At 51.7% G+C, this 20,452-nt stretch overlaps 1 protein-coding gene across 39 annotated transcripts in view; it reads right to left on the bottom strand.

Annotated features, from left to right (window-relative positions):
* Positions 1-20,452, bottom strand: part of STYXL1 (serine/threonine/tyrosine interacting like 1) — a 58,119-nt gene that overhangs the window by 29,148 nt on the left and 8,519 nt on the right. For 11 of the 39 annotated variants that reach the window (XM_078355223.1, XM_054247745.2, XM_078355195.1 and 8 more), the window contains one exon: positions 7,894-7,955. Coding sequence is in view for 19 of the 39 variants with exons in the window: in XM_054247742.2 (XP_054103717.1) it covers positions 7,894-7,955 (62 nt within the window). In the remaining 20 variants the exon portion in view is untranslated. Of the gene's footprint in view, positions 1-495; positions 2,281-7,893; positions 7,956-10,643; positions 10,751-11,401; positions 12,349-17,306; positions 17,492-19,877; positions 20,030-20,452 lie in introns of those variants that run through there. The other 28 variants (XM_054247682.2, XM_054247674.2, XM_054247705.2 and 25 more) reach the window with 12 other exon arrangements.

Below are 20,452 nucleotides of genomic sequence, written 5' to 3' on the forward strand. Positions count from 1 at the left end.
CCAAAAAGAAGGCAGTAAGTAGACAGTGTGTAGAAGCAGAAGTGATGAGTGAGCAGAAGGAATGAGATGAACTGGAAGATCAAATACAGCTGGTCATGGTGGCTCATGCTGAGGCTGAGGTGGGAGGATCGCTTGAACCCTGGAGTTCACTGCAAGGCTGCAGTGAGCTACGACTGCAACACTGCACTCAAGCCTGGGTGACAGAGTAAGACTGTCTCGAAAAAACAAAAACAAAACCAAAAACAGAAACAGACACTATGGATAATAAGGTGTACTACCAATTTGATTAGGAGTATGCACAAAAGAGGGACTTATTGGCAGGTAACACTCCAGGCAAGGCAAAGATGCAGCCGGTTTCCAAACCTAAACAAGCTGGCTTTAGGACCCAGAGACCCTAAAGGCCAGATCTCCTTTGAGCTCTCCTCCTCTCCCCTTTGCCCTGCACACTGACTTCCCCTTCTCAGAGGATTTCCTCCAGAGGCTTGAGCCACACACCCCGGCAATGCTCAGACTCCTGTCTTCCCAGTTCCACCACCAGGCTGGACAGAGATACCCTTCTCTAATTCCAATTCTGATTGGCTCAGCTTTCATCCCAGACCCATGACCAATCACTGCGGCCAGGGTCCTGACCCATGACCAATCACTGCGGCCAGGGTCCTGACCCATGACCAATCACTGCGGCCAGGGTCCTGACCCAGGACCAATCACTGCGGCCAGGGTCCTGACCCAGGACCAATCACTGCGGCCAGGGTCCTGACCCAGGACCAATCACTGCGGCCAGGGTCCTGACCCAGGACCAATCACTGCGGCCAGGGTCCTGACCCAGGACCAATCACTGCGGCCAGGGTCCTGACCCATGACCAATCACTGCGGCCAGGGTCCTGGATATGATTTTATGTTACATTAAAGACAGGGTCTCACTGTGTTGCCCAGGCTGGACTGCAGTGGTGCAGTCATAGCTCATTGCAGCCTTGAACTCCTGGGCTCAGATGATCCTCCCACTTCAGCCTCCTGAGTGGCTGGGACCACGGGCACACACCACCACGCCTGGCTAATTTATATCTCTCTCTATATATATATTTGAAGACACAAAAAAGCCAGGTGTGGTGGGGTGTACCCGTAGTCCCAGCTACTCGGGAGGCTGAGGTGAGCAGATCACTTGAGCCTTGGAGGTGGAGACTACAGTGAGCTCTGATTGTACCACTGTACTCCAGCCTGGGTGACAGAGCAAGACCTGTCTCAAAACATTAACAACAAGGCCAGGCGCAGTGGCTCATGCCTGTAATCCCAGCACTTTGGGAGATCAAGGCAGGCAGAGTACCTGAGGCCAGGAGTTCGAGATCAGCCTGGCCAACAGGGTAAAACCCCGTCTCTACTAAAAATACAAAAATTAGCTGAGTGTGGTGGTATATGCCTGTAGTCCCAGCTACTCAGGAGGCTGAAGCTGAGGCAGGAGAATGGATTGACCTTAGGAGGCAGAGGTTGCAGTGAGCCGAGATCACATCACTGCACTTGAGCCTGGGTAACAGGGTGAAACTCTTTTGGAAAACAACAACAACAAACACTCAAAAAGAAGGCAGTAAACAAATGCCTTCTGGGGTCCCACTGTGTTGTCCAGGCTGGTCTTGAACTCTTGGACACAAGTGGTCTCAGACCAGCTCAGCCTCCGAAGGTGTTGGGATTACAGGCACAAGCCACTGCACCTGGCCAGGATGTTACTTTAGAGAGTGCCTCTAGAAACCCACGGTTTGAGCAGAGAGAGAAGGTGCCCCCAAAATGGGGGAGGTACTGGGCGGAAAAACAAAAGATGCTCACCACACCCACTTTTCGGGAACGAGACACTACTACCATATTAAAAATACAAATCAAGCCAGGCCTGGTGCTCAGGCCTGTCGTCCCAGGACTTTGGAAGGCTGAGGAGGGAGCATTGCTTGAACCCGGGAGTTCAAGACCAGCCTGGGCAACATAGTGAGACCCCATCTCTACAAGAAATACAATTTAGCTGAGTATGGTGGTGCACGCCGATGGTCCCAGCTACTGGGAAGGCTGAGGTGGGAGGATTGCTTGATCCTAGGAGTTCAAAGCTGCAGTGAGCAGTGATGGCGCCACTGCACTCCAGCCTGGGTGACAGAGTAAGACCCCGTCTCCAAACAAAACAAAGAAACAAATAAGAAACAGGCTGGGCAAGGTGGCTCACACCTGTAATCCTAGCACTTTGGGAGGCCAAGGCAGGCAGATTGCCTGAGCTCAGGCATTCAAGACCAGCCTGGGCAACATGGTAAAACCCCATCTCTACTAAAATACCAAAAAAAAAAAAAAAAAAAAAAATTAGCCGGCTGTGGTGGCGCATGCCTGTAGTCCCAGTTACTCAGAAGGCTGAGGTGAGAGAATTGAACCCAGGAGGCAGAGTTGCACTGAGCTGAGATGGCGCCACTGCACTCCAGCCTGGGCAAGAGAGCAGCACTTCATACAAATCAACGGTAGGACATATCCTGTTTTCAAAAAATGTTAGAGCATGGGATACACATGCATCACAGAAGCGAGGAAGCGTGGCAGCACAGCGCTGCTGAGACGTCGGTGGGAGCGGACGTGACTGTGGATGACGCTGGAGAGAGATGTGGTCAGATCCAAGAAGGCTGAGAACACAGAGATTGGAGACTTTCTGCCCTGCTGGGGCTGGGGCTGGGGATGCCCTGAAGGCCTCAATCTGCAAACTGGGACTTTAGGGAGGGAAGACAAGAGCTGTCAGCCTAAATGAGAGGTGCTGAGGGGCAGAAGCGGAGAGAATGTCTCTTTCCCAGAGCAGGAGGTACTGCCAGAATCAAAGAAATGCGCAGAGTTGAGAGCTCAGTGGGAACAGAGGCCCATACACCACGAGGCTGCTCTGAATAGGCTGAAGAAAGAAGCCTTCGATGGGGATTAAGAGTGAGATGGTGGCCGGGTGCGGCGGCTCACACCTGTAATCCCAGTGCTTTGGGAGGCTGAGGCAGGCGGATCACTTGAGATCAGGAGTTCGAGACCAGCCTGGCCAACATGGCAAAACTCCATCTCTACTAAAAATACAAAAATTAGTCGGGCATGGTGGTAGGTGCCTGCAACCCCAGCTAGGTGGCAGACTGAGGCAGGAGAATTGCTTGAAGCTGGGAGATGGAGGTTGCAGTGAGCCGAGATCGCACCACTGCACTCCAGCCTGCGCAGATAGAACAAGATTCTGTCTCAAAAAAAAAAAAAGACAAAAAGACAATAATGATGAATTGGGACAGAAAAATATCCTGGGAAAATACACCCTGCCCATGCTCCCTGCCGAGTCACTGAGTTAGGTGTAGATAAAGCAGCAGAGATGGGGTCTGTAAGAGTACAGTGGGAATGGGGAGTAAAGGAGAATTTTTGAAGACGATTTTATTTTATTATTTTTGAGGCAGGGTCTTGCTCTGTCACCCAGGCTGGAGTGCAGTGGTGCGACTGACCTCTTGGGCTCAAGTGATCCTCCCACCTCAGCCTCCCAAGTAGCCAGTGCTACAGATGTGCACCACCACACTGAGCTAATCTTTCAATTTTTTGTAGAGACAGGAGTCTTGCTACGTTGCCCAGGCTGGTTTTGAACTCCCAGACTCAAGCAATTCTCCCGTCTTGGCCTTCCAAAGTGCTAGGATTAGAGGTGTAAACCACCACGCCCAGCACAAAATTTTAGAAGTAAACTTGACAGGACTGCTAATTGCCCATGCATACATCATGCAGCTGTAAGTTCCAGTGAAACCTCTGGCAAGAAAGTACCCTGACAGATATGGAGATCAAGGACAGACCAACGGTTATCTTCAGGTGGCAGAAGGAGAAAATGAAGGTGACCTGGCAGGGCACCGGGGCTCACACCTGTAATCCCAGCACTTTGGGAGGCTACAGGCACATGGAACACAAAGTCAGGAGCTTGAGACCAGCCTGGCCAACATGGTGAAACCCTGTCTCTATTAAAAATACAAAAAATTAGCCGAGTGTGGAGGTGCCTGACTGTAATCCCAGCTACTCAGGAGGCTGAGGCAGGAGAATTGCTTGAACCCGGAAAGTGGAGATTGCAGTGAGCCAAGATCACACCACTGCACTCCAGCCTGGGGGACAGGGTGAGACTCTGTCCCCCCAAAAAAAAAGAAAGAAAGAAAATGACGGTGGACCAAAGAGATAGAAAATAACAAAGAAGTCAAAGAGAACCTCCAAGTGAAGGACAGAGAATGCGATGAGGACTGAGGAGGGCAGAGAACGCGACGGGGACTGAGGAGGGCAGAGAACGCGACGGGGACTGAGGAGGGCAGAGAACGTGATCGGGACTGAGGAGGACAGAGAACGCGATGGGGACTGAGGAGGACAGAGAACGTGATCGGGACTGAGGAGGACAGAGAACGCGATGGGGACTGAGGAGGGCAGAGAACGCGATGGGGACTGAGGAGGACAGAGAATGCGATGGGGACTGAGGAGGGCAGAGAACGCGATGGGGACTGAGGAGGACAGAGAACGCGATCGGGACTGAGGAGGGCAGAGAACGCGACGGGGACTGAGGAGGACAGAGAACGCGATGGGGACTGAGGAGGGCAGAGAACGCGATGGGGACTGAGGAGGACAGAGAACGCGATCGGGACTGAGGAGGGCAGAGAACGCGATCGGGACTGAGGAGGGCAGAGAACGCGACGGGGACTGAGGAGGGCAGAGAACGCGATCGGGACTGAGGAGGACAGAGAACGCGACGGGGACTGAGGAGGGCAGAGAACGCGACGGGGACTGAGGAGGGCAGAGAACGCGATCGGGACTGAGGAGGGCAGAGAACGTGATCGGGACTGAGGAGGGCAGAGAACGCGATGGGGACTGAGGAGGGCAGAGAACGTGATCGGGACTGAGGAGGGCAGAGAACGCGACGGGGACTGAGGAGGGCAGAGAACGCGACGGGGACTGAGGAGGACAGAGAACGCGATGGGGACTGAGGAGGACAGAGAACGCGATGGGGACTGAGGAGGGCAGAGAACGCGATCGGGACTGAGGAGGACAGAGAACGCGATCGGGACTGAGGAGGGCAGAGAACGCGATCGGGACTGAGGAGGGCAGAGAACGCGACGGGGACTGAGGAGGACAGAGAACGCGATCGGGACTGAGGAGGGCAGAGAACGCGATGGGGACTGAGGAGGGCAGAGAACGCGATCGGGACTGAGGAGGACAGAGAACGCGACGGGGACTGAGGAGGACAGAGAACGCGACGGGGACTGAGGAGGGCAGAGAACGCGACGGGGACTGAGGAGGACAGAGAACGCGATCGGGACTGAGGAGGACAGAGAACGCGATCGGGACTGAGGAGGGCAGAGAACGCGATCGGGACTGAGGAGGGCAGAGAACGCGACGGGGACTGAGGAGGACAGAGAACGCGATCGGGACTGAGGAGGGCAGAGAACGCGATGGGGACTGAGGAGGGCAGAGAACGCGATCGGGACTGAGGAGGACAGAGAACGCGACGGGGACTGAGGAGGACAGAGAACGCGACGGGGACTGAGGAGGGCAGAGAACGCGACGGGGACTGAGGAGGACAGAGAACGCGATGGGGACTGAGGAGGACAGAGAACGCGATCGGGACTGAGGAGGGCAGAGAACGCGATCGGGACTGAGGAGGGCAGAGAACGCGATCGGGACTGAGGAGGGCAGAGAACGCGATCGGGACTGAGGAGGGCAGAGAACGCGATCGGGACTGAGGAGGGCAGAGAACGCGATCGGGACTGAGGAGGGCAGAGAACGCGATCGGGACTGAGGAGGGCAGAGAACGCGATGGGGACTGAGGAGGGCAGAGAACGCGATCGGGACTGAGGAGGACAGAGAACGCGACGGGGACTGAGGAGGACAGAGAACGCGACGGGGACTGAGGAGGGCAGAGAACGCGACGGGGACTGAGGAGGACAGAGAACGCGATGGGGACTGAGGAGGACAGAGAACGCGATCGGGACTGAGGAGGGCAGAGAACGCGATCGGGACTGAGGAGGGCAGAGAACGCGATCGGGACTGAGGAGGGCAGAGAACGCGATGGGGACTGAGGAGGGCAGAGAACGCGACGGGGACTGAGGAGGGCAGAGAACGCGACGGGGACTGAGGAGGACAGAGAACGCGATGGGGACTGAGGAGGACAGAGAACGCGATCGGGACTGAGGAGGGCAGAGAACGCGATCGGGACTGAGGAGGGCAGAGAACGCGATCGGGACTGAGGAGGGCAGAGAACGCGATCGGGACTGAGGAGGGCAGAGAACGCGATCGGGACTGAGGAGGGCAGAGAACGCGATCGGGACTGAGGAGGACAGAGAACGCGATCGGGACTGAGGAGGGCAGAGAACGCGATGGGGACTGAGGAGGACAGAGAACGCGATGGGGACTGAGGAGGGCAGAGAACGCGATCAGGACTGAGGAGGATAGAGACGGATCCTGGGTGAAGGCAGCCAGGCTTCACAATGACTTAAGAGAGAAGACACCCTGGAGGTGTGGGGAGAAGTCCTCACTGTAGTAGGGGACGTGGTGACTGCCAGGTGCTGTCCACTTCTCAGGAGGGGGAAGGGAAGATGGGATGGGATGGGAAGGAAAAAAGGGAGGGGCTTCCGTCTTTGGATTATAGCCAATTATCTGTGGGGTTTATTGTATGTTTGGCAACTAGAACAGAAGGTCTGTGACAGCCTGGGCAACATAATAAGATCCTGTTAAAAAAAAAAAACAAATTGCCTAATGGCAGAAGTCTGTAGTCCCAGCTATTCAGGAGGCTGAAGTGGGAGGATGGCTTGAACCCAGGAGTTCAAGCCATGATTGTGCCACTGCACTCCTGCCCGGGTGACAGAGCAAGACCTTTCCCTAAAAATTTAAAAAATAAAATTCCAAAAATAAATATAAAAACAAAAAATAAAATAAAAACAGAAAAAAAAACTAAAAAGAAAAAAAGAGAGAGAAAGCTCCATGAGGGCAGGGACAGTGAGCTCAGGCTGCTGTACTCTGTTGCATCCCCAAGGTCTGGAGCTGCACCTGGCACATGAAGGAATTGAATCAGTATGTGGCCAGGCTTGGTGGCTCACACGTGTGATCCCAGCGCTGTGGGAGGCCAGGGCAGGAGGACGGCTAGAGCCCAGAGTTCAAGAGCAGCCTGGACAACACAGTGCAACCTCATTTCTACAGAAAATCCAAAAATTAGCCAGGCATGGTATCAGCCCCTTGTAGTCTCAGCTACTCTGGAGGCTGAGTGGGGTAGGATCACTTGAGCCCAGGAGGTTTTTTGAGACCAAGTCTCACTCTGTAACCCAGGCTGAAGTACAATGGTATGATCTCAGCTCACTGCAACCTCCACCTCCCAAGTAGCTCCAGAGAAATCAAGTGATTTCTCCTGCCTCAGCCTCCTGAGTAGCTGGGACTACAGGTGTGAGCCACCACACCCAGGTAATTTTTGTATTTTTAGTAGAGGCGAAGTTTCACCATGCTGGCCAGGCTGGTCTCAAACTCCTGACCTCAGGTGATCCACCCACCTCGGCCTCCCAGAGTGCTGGGATTACAGACGTGAGCCACTGTGTCCAGCCAAGCCCAGGAGTTTAAGGCTGCAGTGAGCTATGATCATGCCACTGCTCTCCAGCCTGGGTGACAGAGCAAGGCAGTTGTCTCAAAAAAAAAAAAAAAAAAGGGAAATCAATATTTGTCTAATGGAGTGTTGATAAATATTGAGGGATGGGAGGATACCTGAGAAAATGTGTGAGAGTGAGAGGTGTGGAAGACCACCATGGTGGACGCAGAGAAATCAGTCCAGCCTCTGCTGCCCGCTGGATTGAGGGTAAAACCTCCCCTTCTTCCCCACCTGGCTGCAGGGTAGCCAGGCTGCCTCAGATCCTGGCTCTGCCCACGTACCTTCTTCACACGAAGGGCTGTAATCACGTGGCTCTCATCATATTCCCGTTTGGAACGGACATCTGGAAAGGAAAAGCATTTAACTAAGAGCTGAATTTGCAAAGGAACATATGACCAAACTACTTAGCAGACTTCCATCGTCATCAACATCTATTTGCTGGGCAGCTAAGGGATAGTCATTGTTGGTTTAAAACTTGAGATGCAGGGCTGTGCAATGGCTCACCCTTGTAATCCCAACACTTTGGGAGGCTGAGGCGGGCGGATCACGTGAGGCCAGGAGGCCTGGTCAACATGGCAAAATCCCGTCTCTACTAAAAACACAAAAATTAGCTGGGCGTGGTGGTGCATGCCTGTAATCCCAGCTACTCAGGAGGTTGAGGAAAGAGAATCACTTAAATCTGTCAATTGGAGGCTGAGGTGAGCCAACATCATGCCGTTGCACTCCAGCCTGGGCAACAGAGCAAGATTCTGTCTCAAATGAATAAAGAGATGGAGGAAGCAAAGGAGGGAGGGAGGGAGGGGAAGGAAGAAATCAAATTTGAAGTGAGCTCACACTAAATCCCCATCCAGGCTGGAGTGCAGTGGCATGATCTCAGATCACTGCAACCTCTGCCTCCCAGGGTCAAGCAATTCTTCTGCCTTGGTCTCCCAAGACGTTGGGATGAGAGGCATAAGCCACCACACTTGGCCTCTTAACAGCTTTCTAAAGCAGCGATCCCCAGCCCCTTTAGCACCAGGGACCGGTTTCGTGGAAGACAATTTTTCCCACAGAACAGGACAGTGGGGTTGGGATGAATCGGGGATAACTCCAGCACATTACATTTTTTGCATGTTTTATTTCTATTGTTAGACACCGTAATATATTCTGAAATAATTCTGCAACTCACCACCACGTGAGTGATCCCTGAGCTTGTTTTCCTGCAACTAGACAGTCCCATCCGAGGGTGATGGGAGGCAGTGACAGGTCCTCAGGCGTTAGATTCTCATAAGGAGCGGGCAGCCTACATCCCTGGCATCTGCAGTTCACAGCAGGGTTCACGCTTCTGTGAGAATCTAACGCTGCAGCTGATCTGAGGAGGTGGAGCTCAAGCAGGAATGTGAGCGAAGGGGCGTGGCTGTAACTACAGGTGAAGCTTCACTGGCTTCCCTGCTGCTCACCTTCTGCCGTCGGCCTGGCTCCTAATAGGCCACAGACTGGTACTGGGGGTTGGGGACCCCTGTTTTTTGTTTTCTTGTTTTTTTTTTTTCTTTTTTGAGACAGGGTCTCACTCTGTTGCCCAGGCTGAGAATGCAGTGGTGCGATCTCGGTTCACTCCAACCTCCACCTCCCAGGTTCAAGCAATTCTCCCGCCTCAGCCTCCCGAGTGTGGATAACCCCCAACATGTGCACCGAGGAAGGAGAGCTGGGCAAACCCCAGGCACAATTAGTGCCTGAAGAGTAGCTTAAAGTGTTATTACTCAGCTATTTCCTTTGTATAATCCTTTATATATAATCATATTATAGAATTAGTGCCTGTGTATTGTAGTCGGAGCTGTACCGACACATTTAGTGCTGATTTATAGAATCCTTCCATATAACCATATAGTATTTGTAGTAGGAGGAATGCCTAGAGCAGTCACAGAACAGAAGCCGTACATGGGAAAACAGCCAGGCCAGGACAAGAACCAAAGACCCAGGTGGTGGCGGCCCTGCCTGAAAGGGCATACGCTGTATGGCAGGCTTGGAGCAGGAGCCCCTCCTCCTGATAAAGGAGTTGTAGTACCTTGCATCCAGTTCCTGTGGAAAGTAGGCCTCAGGCCTGAGATCCTGGAAGTAACCCAGGGAGAAGAACCCCTCTGATGTGACCAGTCATGGCGGCGGTACACCCTGTCAGCCTTTTCTCGCTTCTGTGCTGGCTCAAATCATCCTCCCATAAAATATCTTAGAGAACAGCACAAGTCTGTCAGCCCCCACTGCATTGGCTTACAGTATCCTTCTATTAGAAATCCTTTGACATCTCCAGCCCCCAGATAAGAAGTGTTGCGCACGACACCTGTTGCACACAGCCCACCTCCTTCTCTTGGTGACCTAATGGTGGTGGACCCCTTTTTTCTACACGACCCTCTACTACTATGCCCCGCACGGCATAGGCCCCTACTGCACACGGCCCACTTCTCTGCCCAGGTGACATAATGGGGTGGCCCTCTCGCCTGCTACTCACATGATTATGTATGTCCTATCATTAAGCCTATAGATGACCTCACTCATGACCCTTCCCCCTGCCTTGTACCCAATAAATATTGATGCTTCTGGACGTTCAGGGCCTCGCCTGTCTCTGCACATAGGTGGTGCGCCCTGCCCTCCCCACCGAGCCCAGCTGCTCTTTTCCAGTTTTTCTCTGTCCTGTCTCATTTCTCGGATCCTGTGCTTCAGCACAGCTATGGAGGACACCCCACGACCCTGTGGGGCCAATAGCCCTACACCGAGTAGCTGGGATTACAGGTGTGCACCACATGCCTGGCTAATTTTTTTATATTTTTAGTAGAGATGGGGTTTTGCCCTGTTGGCCCAGCTGGTCTCAAACTCCTGGCCTCAAGTGATTCACCCACCTCAGCCTCCATAAGTGCCGGGATTACAGGCGTGTGCCACCTCACCTGGTCCAGGGACCCCAGTTCTAGAGTCATTCATCCCCCCTCCCAAAAGTTTAACTCATCAAAAATAATATTTGAAGGACACTGTGTTCAACCTCCCCCGTTCTCCAAGTACTTACCCAATAAACAGAGATAGTTGGGTTCAGTTAATCTGGATAGTTTTGTGACCTGATTCAGGATGTTGTACAGCTCTGTCGGTTCACACAAAACCAAACGAGGCATCCTACTGGGAAGAATTAGGGCGCACAGTGTAACACACCTCTCTTTCTATTTTAGATGAGTGATCACAAAGTGATATATCGAATTCAGCTCTTTTTTTAACATCCTTCAAACAAAGATGACAGTACTCAGGAATGCTTCAAAACTGCGCAGTGAAATGTGTGCAGAGGAGAATAAAATCTTAAATACAATGTATCTAGCCAGGCATGGTGGCTCACTGTAATCCCAGGACTTTGGGAGGCTGAGACAGGTGGATCACTTGAGGCCAGGAGTTTGAGATTAGCCTGGCCGACATGACAAGACCCTGTCTCTACTAAAAATACAAAAAAACTTGGCCAGGTGCGGTGGCTCACACCTGTAATCCCAGGACTTTGGAAGGCTGAGGCGGGTGGATCACCTGAGGTCAGGAGTTCAAAACCAGCTTGGCCAACATGGTGAAACCCTGTCTCAACTAAAAATACAAAAATTAGCCAGTCATGGTGGTGAGCACTTACAGTCCTAGCTACTCAGGGGTCTGAGGCAGGACAATCACTGGAACCTGGGAGGCAGAGGCTGCAATGAGCCGAGATCACGCCATTGCACTCCAGCCTGGGAGACAGAGTAAGATGCTGTCTCAAAAAAAAAAAAAAAAAAATTAACCAGGCATGGTGGCACATACCTGTAACCCCAGCTACTCAGGAGGCTGGGGGAGGAGAATCACTTGAACCCAGGAGGCGGAGGTTACAGCCAAGATCGTGCCACTCCATTCCAGCCTGGGCGACAGAATGAGATTCCATCTCAAAAAAAAAAAAAAAATGTGTAGTGAAATGTGAGCAGAGGAGAATAAAATCTTGAATACAACATATCTGAGCCATATACGTATCACATGAGATATAAAACAGCGGCCAATTCATTTGTTCATTTAGCAAATAATTACTGAGCACCTATGATGTCCCAGGCATTGGAAATGACTGTGGCAAACAAAGTTGCCTTCATGGAGGTTAGAGTCTAGCATGAAATGCAGACACTTGGGGAAAGAAGTGCACGACGTAAGAGCACTATAAAACATCTTGAGGCCATGCATAGTGACGCATACCTGTATTCTCAGCACTTTTGGGAGGCCTAGGCAGGAGGATATCTGGATCCCAGGAGTTCAAGACCAACTTGGACCACATAGCAAGACCCTGTGATACAAATTAGCTAGGCATGGTGCTGTACACCTGCAGTCCCAGCTACTCAGGAGGCCAAGGTGGGGGGATTGCTCAAGCCCAGGAGTTCAAGACCAGCCTGGACAACATGGTGAGACCCATCTCTACAAAAAAAACGTTAAAAGTTACCCAGGTGTGGGTGGCATATGCCTGTGGCCCCAGCAACTCAGGAGGCTGAGGTGGAAGAATCACTTGAGCCTGGGAGGTGAGGTTGCAGTGAGCCATGATCATGCCACTTCAATCCAGCCCAGGCAACAGAGTGAGACTATGTCTTGGGGGGAAAAAAAAGGATCAGCTGGGCGTGGTGGCTCACACCTGTAATCCCAGCACTTTGGGAGGCTGAGGCTGGCGGATCACCTGAGGTCAAGAGTTCGAGACCAGCCTGCCCAACATGGTGAAATGAATCTCTACTAAAAATACAAAAATTAGCTGGGCGTGGTCACAAGTACTTGTAAAACCAGCTATTTGGGAGGCTGAGGCAGGAGAATTGCTTGAACCCAGGAGGCGGAGGTTGCAGTCGGCCAAGATTGCACCACTGCACTCCATCCTGGGTGACAGAGCAACTCCACCTTCAAAAAAAAAAAAAGTAGGATCCACTGTCACAGGAGGACCTAAGACGAAGTTCTCACCTAGTTGGAGGAATGGGACAAGGGTTGTTGTTAAGGATGTGACTGCTAAATTGAGACAGGAGGCTGGGCAAGAGGAGGAGGGAGAGAGGGTGAAACAGAGGATACGGACATTCTCCTGGGGGCGGGGGCAAGTGCAGCACCTGGGAGAGTTCAAAGGAGCCTGGTGTGGCTCCACTAAGAGCTTGATAAGACACTGCAGGGGCCCACACAGGTTGCCTCTGTGTTAGGGATCCCAGTAGTCGCTGCTGGCTGGAAAATCACTGCCGTGTACAGAGCTAGGCTTGAGTTCCAGTTGGCAGAGCTGCTCTCAGAACACTGCCTCCTGGGCCCAGTTGTTTCTGGAAGGGTCAGGCCTGTGCGGCAGCTTCCTGCAGGAAGGCTACCTTTTATTTTATTTTTGAGACAGGGTCTTGTGCTGTCATCCAGGCTGAAGTACAGTGGTATTGAAGAGCGAAAAGAAAAATTAATAAAACACAATACAAAAATAAAATTGATGCAGGAAAGAGCAGCAGAAATTAACTTTTTCTTATACAAGCAAACTTCCCTGAGTCGGTTCCCCTCCTGTGGAATTGCGTCCTGCCTTGTGAGTTTTTTAAGTTTATAAATTCTTGTATTCTTTTCTCCATAGCCGATAACTAAGTTTCTGTAACACAGCAAAGGTCGTAAGAAATGCCTAAGCAGGCTGGACTCCAGCCTTCTAGGTGCTGTAGTGGAGGACAACAGGTAAGGCCCGTGCTAGAATCCTTGAGCTCTACAGATAGCAAGCATCTGTGCTGCAGAGCAAAAGTTAAATGTGAGCCTGAGTTATGTGCCTTGTCATTGCTTGATAAACTGTCTTTGTTCTGCACCTGCAAGCTTATTTTTGTGCCACTGTATACTTCATGTATAAAAAGTCAAGCTCTGTCTTTGTGGGGTATGCAGCCATTTTGGACGCGAATCTGAGCTGGGCCGGTGTGCCCCTAAAATAAACTCCTTCTGTAACCTCAACGGTCTCTCCAGACTCTAAAATTCTGCAACATGTCTGGGGGCTCATCTGGGACTGGAGATGAGGGGCTTGCTGTCTCCTTTGCCTGTGAGGCCAGGGCCCCCGAGTCGAGGAGGGAGACCCGAGAACCTAGGCACCACCGGGAGGCTTCTCTCAAGAAGATGAGCTCTCCCAAGTCCCGGTGCCTTCCCTGGGCAGTGCAGAGGAGCCGGGAAGAGGCTGCAGAATGACTTTAGGATCAGCGTGCTTTAGGAACCACAGTAAGACATTTGGAGCTTCAGTCACCTTCCAGGGAAGTGACCAGTAACCCCACCTAGTAGGGCTAGGGGAAGCGAGAGGGGCTCCCCAGTTCAAGTGAAACTCACCTAACTGGAACTTGATCAGCCTCAGTGATTATTAATGCAACCCAGTAGGGCTGGGGGAGGAGAGAGCAGCTCACTGATTCTGATGAAACTCACATACCCACCAACATAGAAAAGGAAAGGCAAAAACTGGGAAGGGGAGGTGTGTGAAAGTGTGTGAAAGAGATGGTTCTAGGAGGAACCGACACGGGGAGTGACGGGGGGGGGGGTGGGGGAGACACAGGTCCCTTAGGGTGGACTGTGCACTCTGCGGCAAGCGTAGGACTGACCAGATCTAGGGTGATTCCGCGTATGGCCGATAGGAGCCGCCCTATGACTGCAGCTGTTGTGGAGGGATTAAGGCACTCTCCTGGCTAAGCAGCACCTGAAACTCCTGCAGGGGGACCTGATTTGGCCTGTCCAGAACAAAAGGCTGGGTGACAGTGCACTGCAAGGGAGGGGATGGGAGGAAAAGCCTTGAAACCAACTCCACTGGAGTGCGTGCTGAGGAACTTTAAGAAAGGTTTTGGAGGAGATGACGGGGTTAGACTAACTCCTCAAAGGCTAAGAACTCTCTGTGGATTAGAATGGCCCTGTTTCAATGTCGGGTGGCCAGCTGAAGGGACAGTAGATTGTGAAGTGGTTGACCCTATGTATTAGGTAGTGACTGGGGTCTGAGGACAATCTGGACACCCTGATCAGTACCCATACATTCACTCCTGGCTGAAGGTAATACAATTAAACCCCAGGTGGCTCCAGCCCTATCAGTCAGTGTACTGCAGGACTTTAGCAGCTCCAGCTGAACCCAAGGTAGTAAAGGAAACCACAGTGCCCCTCACCCAGGAAGTAGGAGAGGGGAAGCAGGAAAGACAAGGAAATCCATCCTACAAGCCCATCCAGAGGGAGAATGCCCACCCCTTATGTACCAGTATAACCATCTTTGGCTCATCTGAGGCAAGGTGAAAGGAAAAGCAGCTGGAGAAGCAGGCTGCGCCACCCCTTGGCAAGGAATGGAAATACATACCCATAGAAACCAAGGACACGGGAAGAAGAAACAGTTCTAGGAGACTCCAGCCCGGCCGCACCCAAGCCTTGCAGATGCCCCTCTGGGAGACTAGGTCACAAATTTACCCGGATTCTCAGGGCCAAGTGAGTGGTGGGGAAAGGCTCTTTACCCACAGGCCCTCCACCACTGACCTCCCAAACTGGAAACCACACACCCCTCCTACAGGGAGAAGCCCCACGCCATTGCTAATCTAATGCAGCCTATCCTCTTGACTCACAACCCGACAGGCAGACTGCCAGGAGCTCCTGTCCGCGCTGCCCCTGTTAACAGAGCAGCAGCAGAGAGTAGCCCAGGCAACCCTCCAATATCTGGAGAGCAATGCTCCAGCAGGCACGGTTGATGCCCACCAATATGCCAAGGAGCATTACCTGATGACAGATCCCCAGTGGGACCCCAGTGAGGCAGAAGGGTGACAACACCTGCGAGCATTTAGGGAGGCCCTTCTAAATGGAATCAAGGCTGGAGGGAAGAAGGCCCTGAATTTGGGGAAGATTTCCAAGGTCCGTCAGAAGGCAGATGAAAGCCCAGGTGGGTTCTCGGAAAGGCTCTGTGAGGCATGCCGACTCTACACTCCATTTGATCCAGAGGCAGCAGGAAATCAGTGCATGGTGAGCGCAGCCTTTGTTAGTCAGGCTCAGAGTGATATTAGGAGAAACTCCAGAAATTGGACGGGTTTAATGTGTGGCCGCCACTCAGCTCATACAAGTGGCTCACGAGGTGTTCATCAACCAGGAGGTAGAGGCAGAACGGGAGGCTAGGAGGGAAACGGATCAGAGGCTTAAACGAGAGGCCGACCTGCTTGTGGCGGCCCTCATGGAAAGGGCGGCAAATGCCATGAGGGGTCACAGCCATGGTCGAGGACCAGAAAGAGGTTTAACTCAAGAAGACTTTGAGAATCAGCCTAAGCTAGGGAAAGATCAGTGTGCGATAAGCAAAAGGAAAGGACACCAGAGGAACGAATGCCGGAAAGGGAGGCGGGTGACAGTAATGAGAGACAGAGACGCAGCATCGAAGAGCAAGTCACTGCACCCTACATGATCCGGATGCCGACCTCATCGGTCTGGCAGGAGCTGAGAGCTATGAGGACTGAGCTAGGCTGGGCTCCATTTCTTTTTTTTGTTTTTGTTTTTTTTTTGAGACAGAGTTTCGCTCGTTACCCAGGCTGGAGTGCAATGGCGCGATCTCGGCTCACCGCAACCTCCGCCTCCTGGGTTCAGGCAATTCTCCTGCCTCAGCATCCTGGGTAACTGGGACTACAGGCACGCGCCACCATGCCCAGCTAATTTTTTGTATTTTTAGTAGAGGTGGGGTTTCACCATGTTGACCAGGATGGTCTCGATCTCTTGACCTCGTGATCCATCCGCCTCGGCCTCCCAAAGTGCTGGGATTACAGGCTTGAGCCACCGTGCCCGGCCTGGGCTCCATTTCTTTAGGCCCCTGGAAGCCTATGGTCAGAACAGAGGTAGGGGCCAAGAAAGACTTCATGGTAGATACAGGTGCTGAACACTCAGCAGTAACTCAACCAGTGGGAGCACTGACTAAATCATGCTACTGTAATTGGAGTCACAGGCGTGGCAGAGAAAAGGCTTCTGCCCATCAAAAAGGAGTGTTATTAGAGGATGGGAGGTCCAGCATGAATTCTTACACCTCCCAAAGTGCCCGCTGCCTTTGTTAAGGAGAGACCTGCTTCAGAAACTACAGTCACAGATCTCCCTTAGACCGGAAAGAAATGTAACTTTAGATGTCACCAAACCTACGGCCATGGTGCTAGCCCTGACTGTGCCACAGGCTGAGGAAAGGAGTCTGCACCCTAAAATGATGCAGGTGTCACAAACTGCCCCATATCCCCAGAGGAAGAAACTACATTGGCTAGGCTTATAGATGAATTCCCAGGTCTGGACTGGAACTAACCTGTCTGGATTAGCAGTAAATCAGGCTCCAATTGCAGTAGAATTAAAACCAGGTGCTACCCGTCTGCCTTTGTCAGTACCCCTTGCCTCATGAAGCCATCAGAGGTATATGGAAATACACAGAACGAGTGCAGAACCATGGCAGTCTGGAGCCACGCCAGTCACCCTGGAACACTCTGCTCCTACCAGTGCAGAAGCCAACAGAAAAAACCTCATACGCCCCTAGAGTATATGACTACAGGCCAGTACAGGATTTGTGAGCCATCAACGAGGCTACGCTCACTATTCATCCAGCAGAGCCAACCCCCTACACTCTAATAACTCTTATTCTGGCGAGTGCAGCCTGGTTTACTGTGCTAGGTCTAAAAGGTGCCTTTTTCTGCCTCCGTCTAGCACCAATAAGCCGACCATTATTTGCCTTCCAATGGGGCAATTTTCAACTCACTTGGGTCAGACTTCCGCAGGGGTTTAAGAACTCTCCCACCACCTTCAGGGGAAGCATTGGTGACAGATCTTAAGGCCGACAGTCCTCCCAACAAAGAGTGTGTCCTATTGCAGCATGCGGATGATCTTCTCTTAGCAGCCCCAACCCTAGGAGATTGTTACCAAGGGACACAAAGACTGCTCCACCTGTTAAGGGAAGTAGGGTACAAAGCATCAGGAAGGAAAGCCCAAGTCTGCCTGAGAAGTGTTGGGTACCTAGAATTTACCCTAAGCCAAGGGAAGCAAAGTCCAGGTATGCCCTGGATCAAGGCTGTTTGCAGCCTTCCAACCCCAACCTGCAGATGTCATATAACAGTTTTTAGGGCAGCAGGGTTCTGCTGTATCTGGATTCCAAACTTCTCACTTACAGCAAAGTCCTTAAATGAAGCCACAAAACGGGGGGAAAAGAACCTTTCCTTTGGGGAAATGAACAGGAAAAGGCATTTCAATGAGTTAAGCGAGCCTTAGAACTGAGGCCCTGGCCCTAGGACTACCGACATGACCAAGCCTTTCTTCTTGTACATACATGAACAGAAAGGAATGGCCACTGGGGTCTTAAGTCCTAGGATCCTGGCACTGCCCAGTGGCCTACTTATCTAAACAACTAGATGCGGTGGCACGAAGACGGCCCCCCTGCCTTGAGGCCCTGGCTGCCATAGCCCTGTTGGTGAAGGAAGCAGACAGACTGACCGAGCCGTTTCATCTCCCGAGCCACAAGTGCAGCACTCGACTGTACCAGGGCCGCACTCGGCCCAACCTTAACGGATCAAAGAGGACACCACTGGCTGTCAAATCCGAGGAGGATCCAAGATCAAGGGCTCTCATGCGAGAATTCTCACATAACTCTAGAGACCATAAAGACCCTCAACCCAGCCACCCTGCTTCCCAGAGAACCAGGGGCCCCGCTCCATGAGTGCACAGAAACAACAGATGAAGTGTTCTCCAGCCGGAAGGATCTTACCCCCTGTCCAGGACCCAGATGTAGAATACTTCACTGATGGGAGCAGCTCCATAGAGGCAGGAAATCGGCGGGCTGGGAATGCAGTAGTAACTTTGGACTCAGTAACAGAAGCCCGATGCTTGCCAACAGGAACATTAGCCCAGAGAGCAGGATTAATAGCTTTAACCGGAGCATTATTACTGGCAAAGGGCGAAAGAGCCAACAGATACGCTGACTCCAGATATGCATTTACCACCCTGCCTGTGCATGGGAATATCTATAAGGAGGGCTCTTAACAGCCCAAGGGACAAACAAAGCATCCAGAAGAGATTCTGCAGCTTTTAGATGCAGTATGGGCACCAAAAGAAGTAGCCATTCTATGTTTTAAGGGCCACCAAAAAGCAGGAACACTGGAAGCTGAAACAAAGAGAAAAGCAGACAGGGAGGCCAAGCAGACAGCACGGGTGGTGCCCCGCCATCCCACACAGAGGCCAGGAAGGCTGCCCGTGCCATGACCCTCCTCCCCAAGGTACTGTGTTCACCAACTCCCAACTCCAAATGACAAGGCGTGATTTGCTCGGGAAGCAGGGTTATACTAAATAAAGAAGGATGGTGGAAGTTTGTAGATGGGAAATCAGCCACTCCTAAGGTAATTTGTGAAACAATTCCACCAAGAAACTACCAGCTTTCCCCATTGCTATGTCCTTACTTACTAGCCAAAGAATCGCCTCTGGTCCTCCAGATAAAAACCCAGCCCCAGGGATCTCCTGTGTAGATCCTTCTCCTTCTCAAAGCGGGGACTCTACCTGGTCAGGCAGGAACTGCCCCTAAAGTGCTGGAAGATGAGAGCAGTCCCTGAACCAAATGGCATGATTCTGAGAGCAGACACATCCCTGTGAACTGAAATTAGGGCACCTCTAGCCTTGGGTAAACTGAGGACTCAGCACGGGTAACCAGCCCATTTGGTCCAACTCTGAACCCTGAAGAGTTTATTTATTTATTTATTTATTTTTTGAGACAGTCTCACTCTGTTCCCCAGGCTGGAGTGCAGTGGCACGATCTCGGCTCACTGTAACCTCCACCTCCTGGGTTCAAGTAATTCTCTCACCTCAGCCTCCCGAGTAGCTGGGATTACAGCCACGCTCCGCCACGCCCGGCTGATTTTCGTATTTTTAGTAGAGACGGGGTTTCACTGTGTTGGCCAGGCCGGCCTCGAACTCCTGACCTCATGTGATCTGCCCACCTTGGCCTCCAAAAGTGCTGGGATTACAGGTGCCCGGCCCCTGAAGAGTTTAGATATCCTTGGCTCCACCATTTGGGCCCTTAAGGATATTCTGATGTATCGTGAATTTACATAAAAATATTAAAGTAATATAGACGAGTTTTTGCCAGAACGGTTTTCCTTTGTGAATCCATTAAGCCACTTTAATTCCTTAATTGATTTTCTGTATGTCACAATTAGCCAGTTTCAATTTTTTTCCACTTTCAATTTTGATTAAATGTATTTCTCCCAAGATCGAATCTTTTCCATGTGAATTTTTTTTTGGGGGGGGGCAGAGTTTATTTTGTTTTGAGCTCCCTCGCCCTGCCTACATCAATCACTTCTACCAAGTCTCATTTTCATGGTGACCTGTTCAAAACAGCAGAGTCAAAACGGCAAGTTTAAGACATCCTCCTTCATGCTGGACTCTCAACACAGCACCGCTCTTCTTAAGCGACCTTTGGTGGAATGTGGTAGCGCACACCTGTAATCACAGCATATTGGGTGTCCAAGGCTTCTGCCAGGAGTGTAATCCCAGCATATTGGATGTCCAAGGCTTCTGCCAGGAGTGTAATCCCAGCATATTGGGTGTCCAAGGCTTCTGCCAGGAGTTCAAGACCAGCTAGGACAACACAGTGAGAGCCTATCTCAAAAAAAAAAAAAAAGTTTAGGTCAGGCAAAGTGGCTCACACCTGTAATCCCAGCACTTTGGAGGCCAAGGCAGGCAGGTCACCTGAGGTCAGGAGTTTGAGAGCAGCCTGACCAACATGGTGAAACCCTATCTCTACTAAAAATACAAAAAATTAGCCTGGCATGGTGGCGGATGCCTGTAATCCCAGCTGCTCAGGAGGCCAAGACAAGAGAATCACTTGAGCCCAGGAGGCGGAGGTTGCAGTGAGCCGAGACT

The sequence above is a fragment of the Callithrix jacchus genome, chromosome 2, assembly GCF_049354715.1.
Source record: "Callithrix jacchus isolate 240 chromosome 2, calJac240_pri, whole genome shotgun sequence".
Lineage (NCBI taxonomy): Eukaryota > Metazoa > Chordata > Mammalia > Primates > Cebidae > Callithrix > Callithrix jacchus.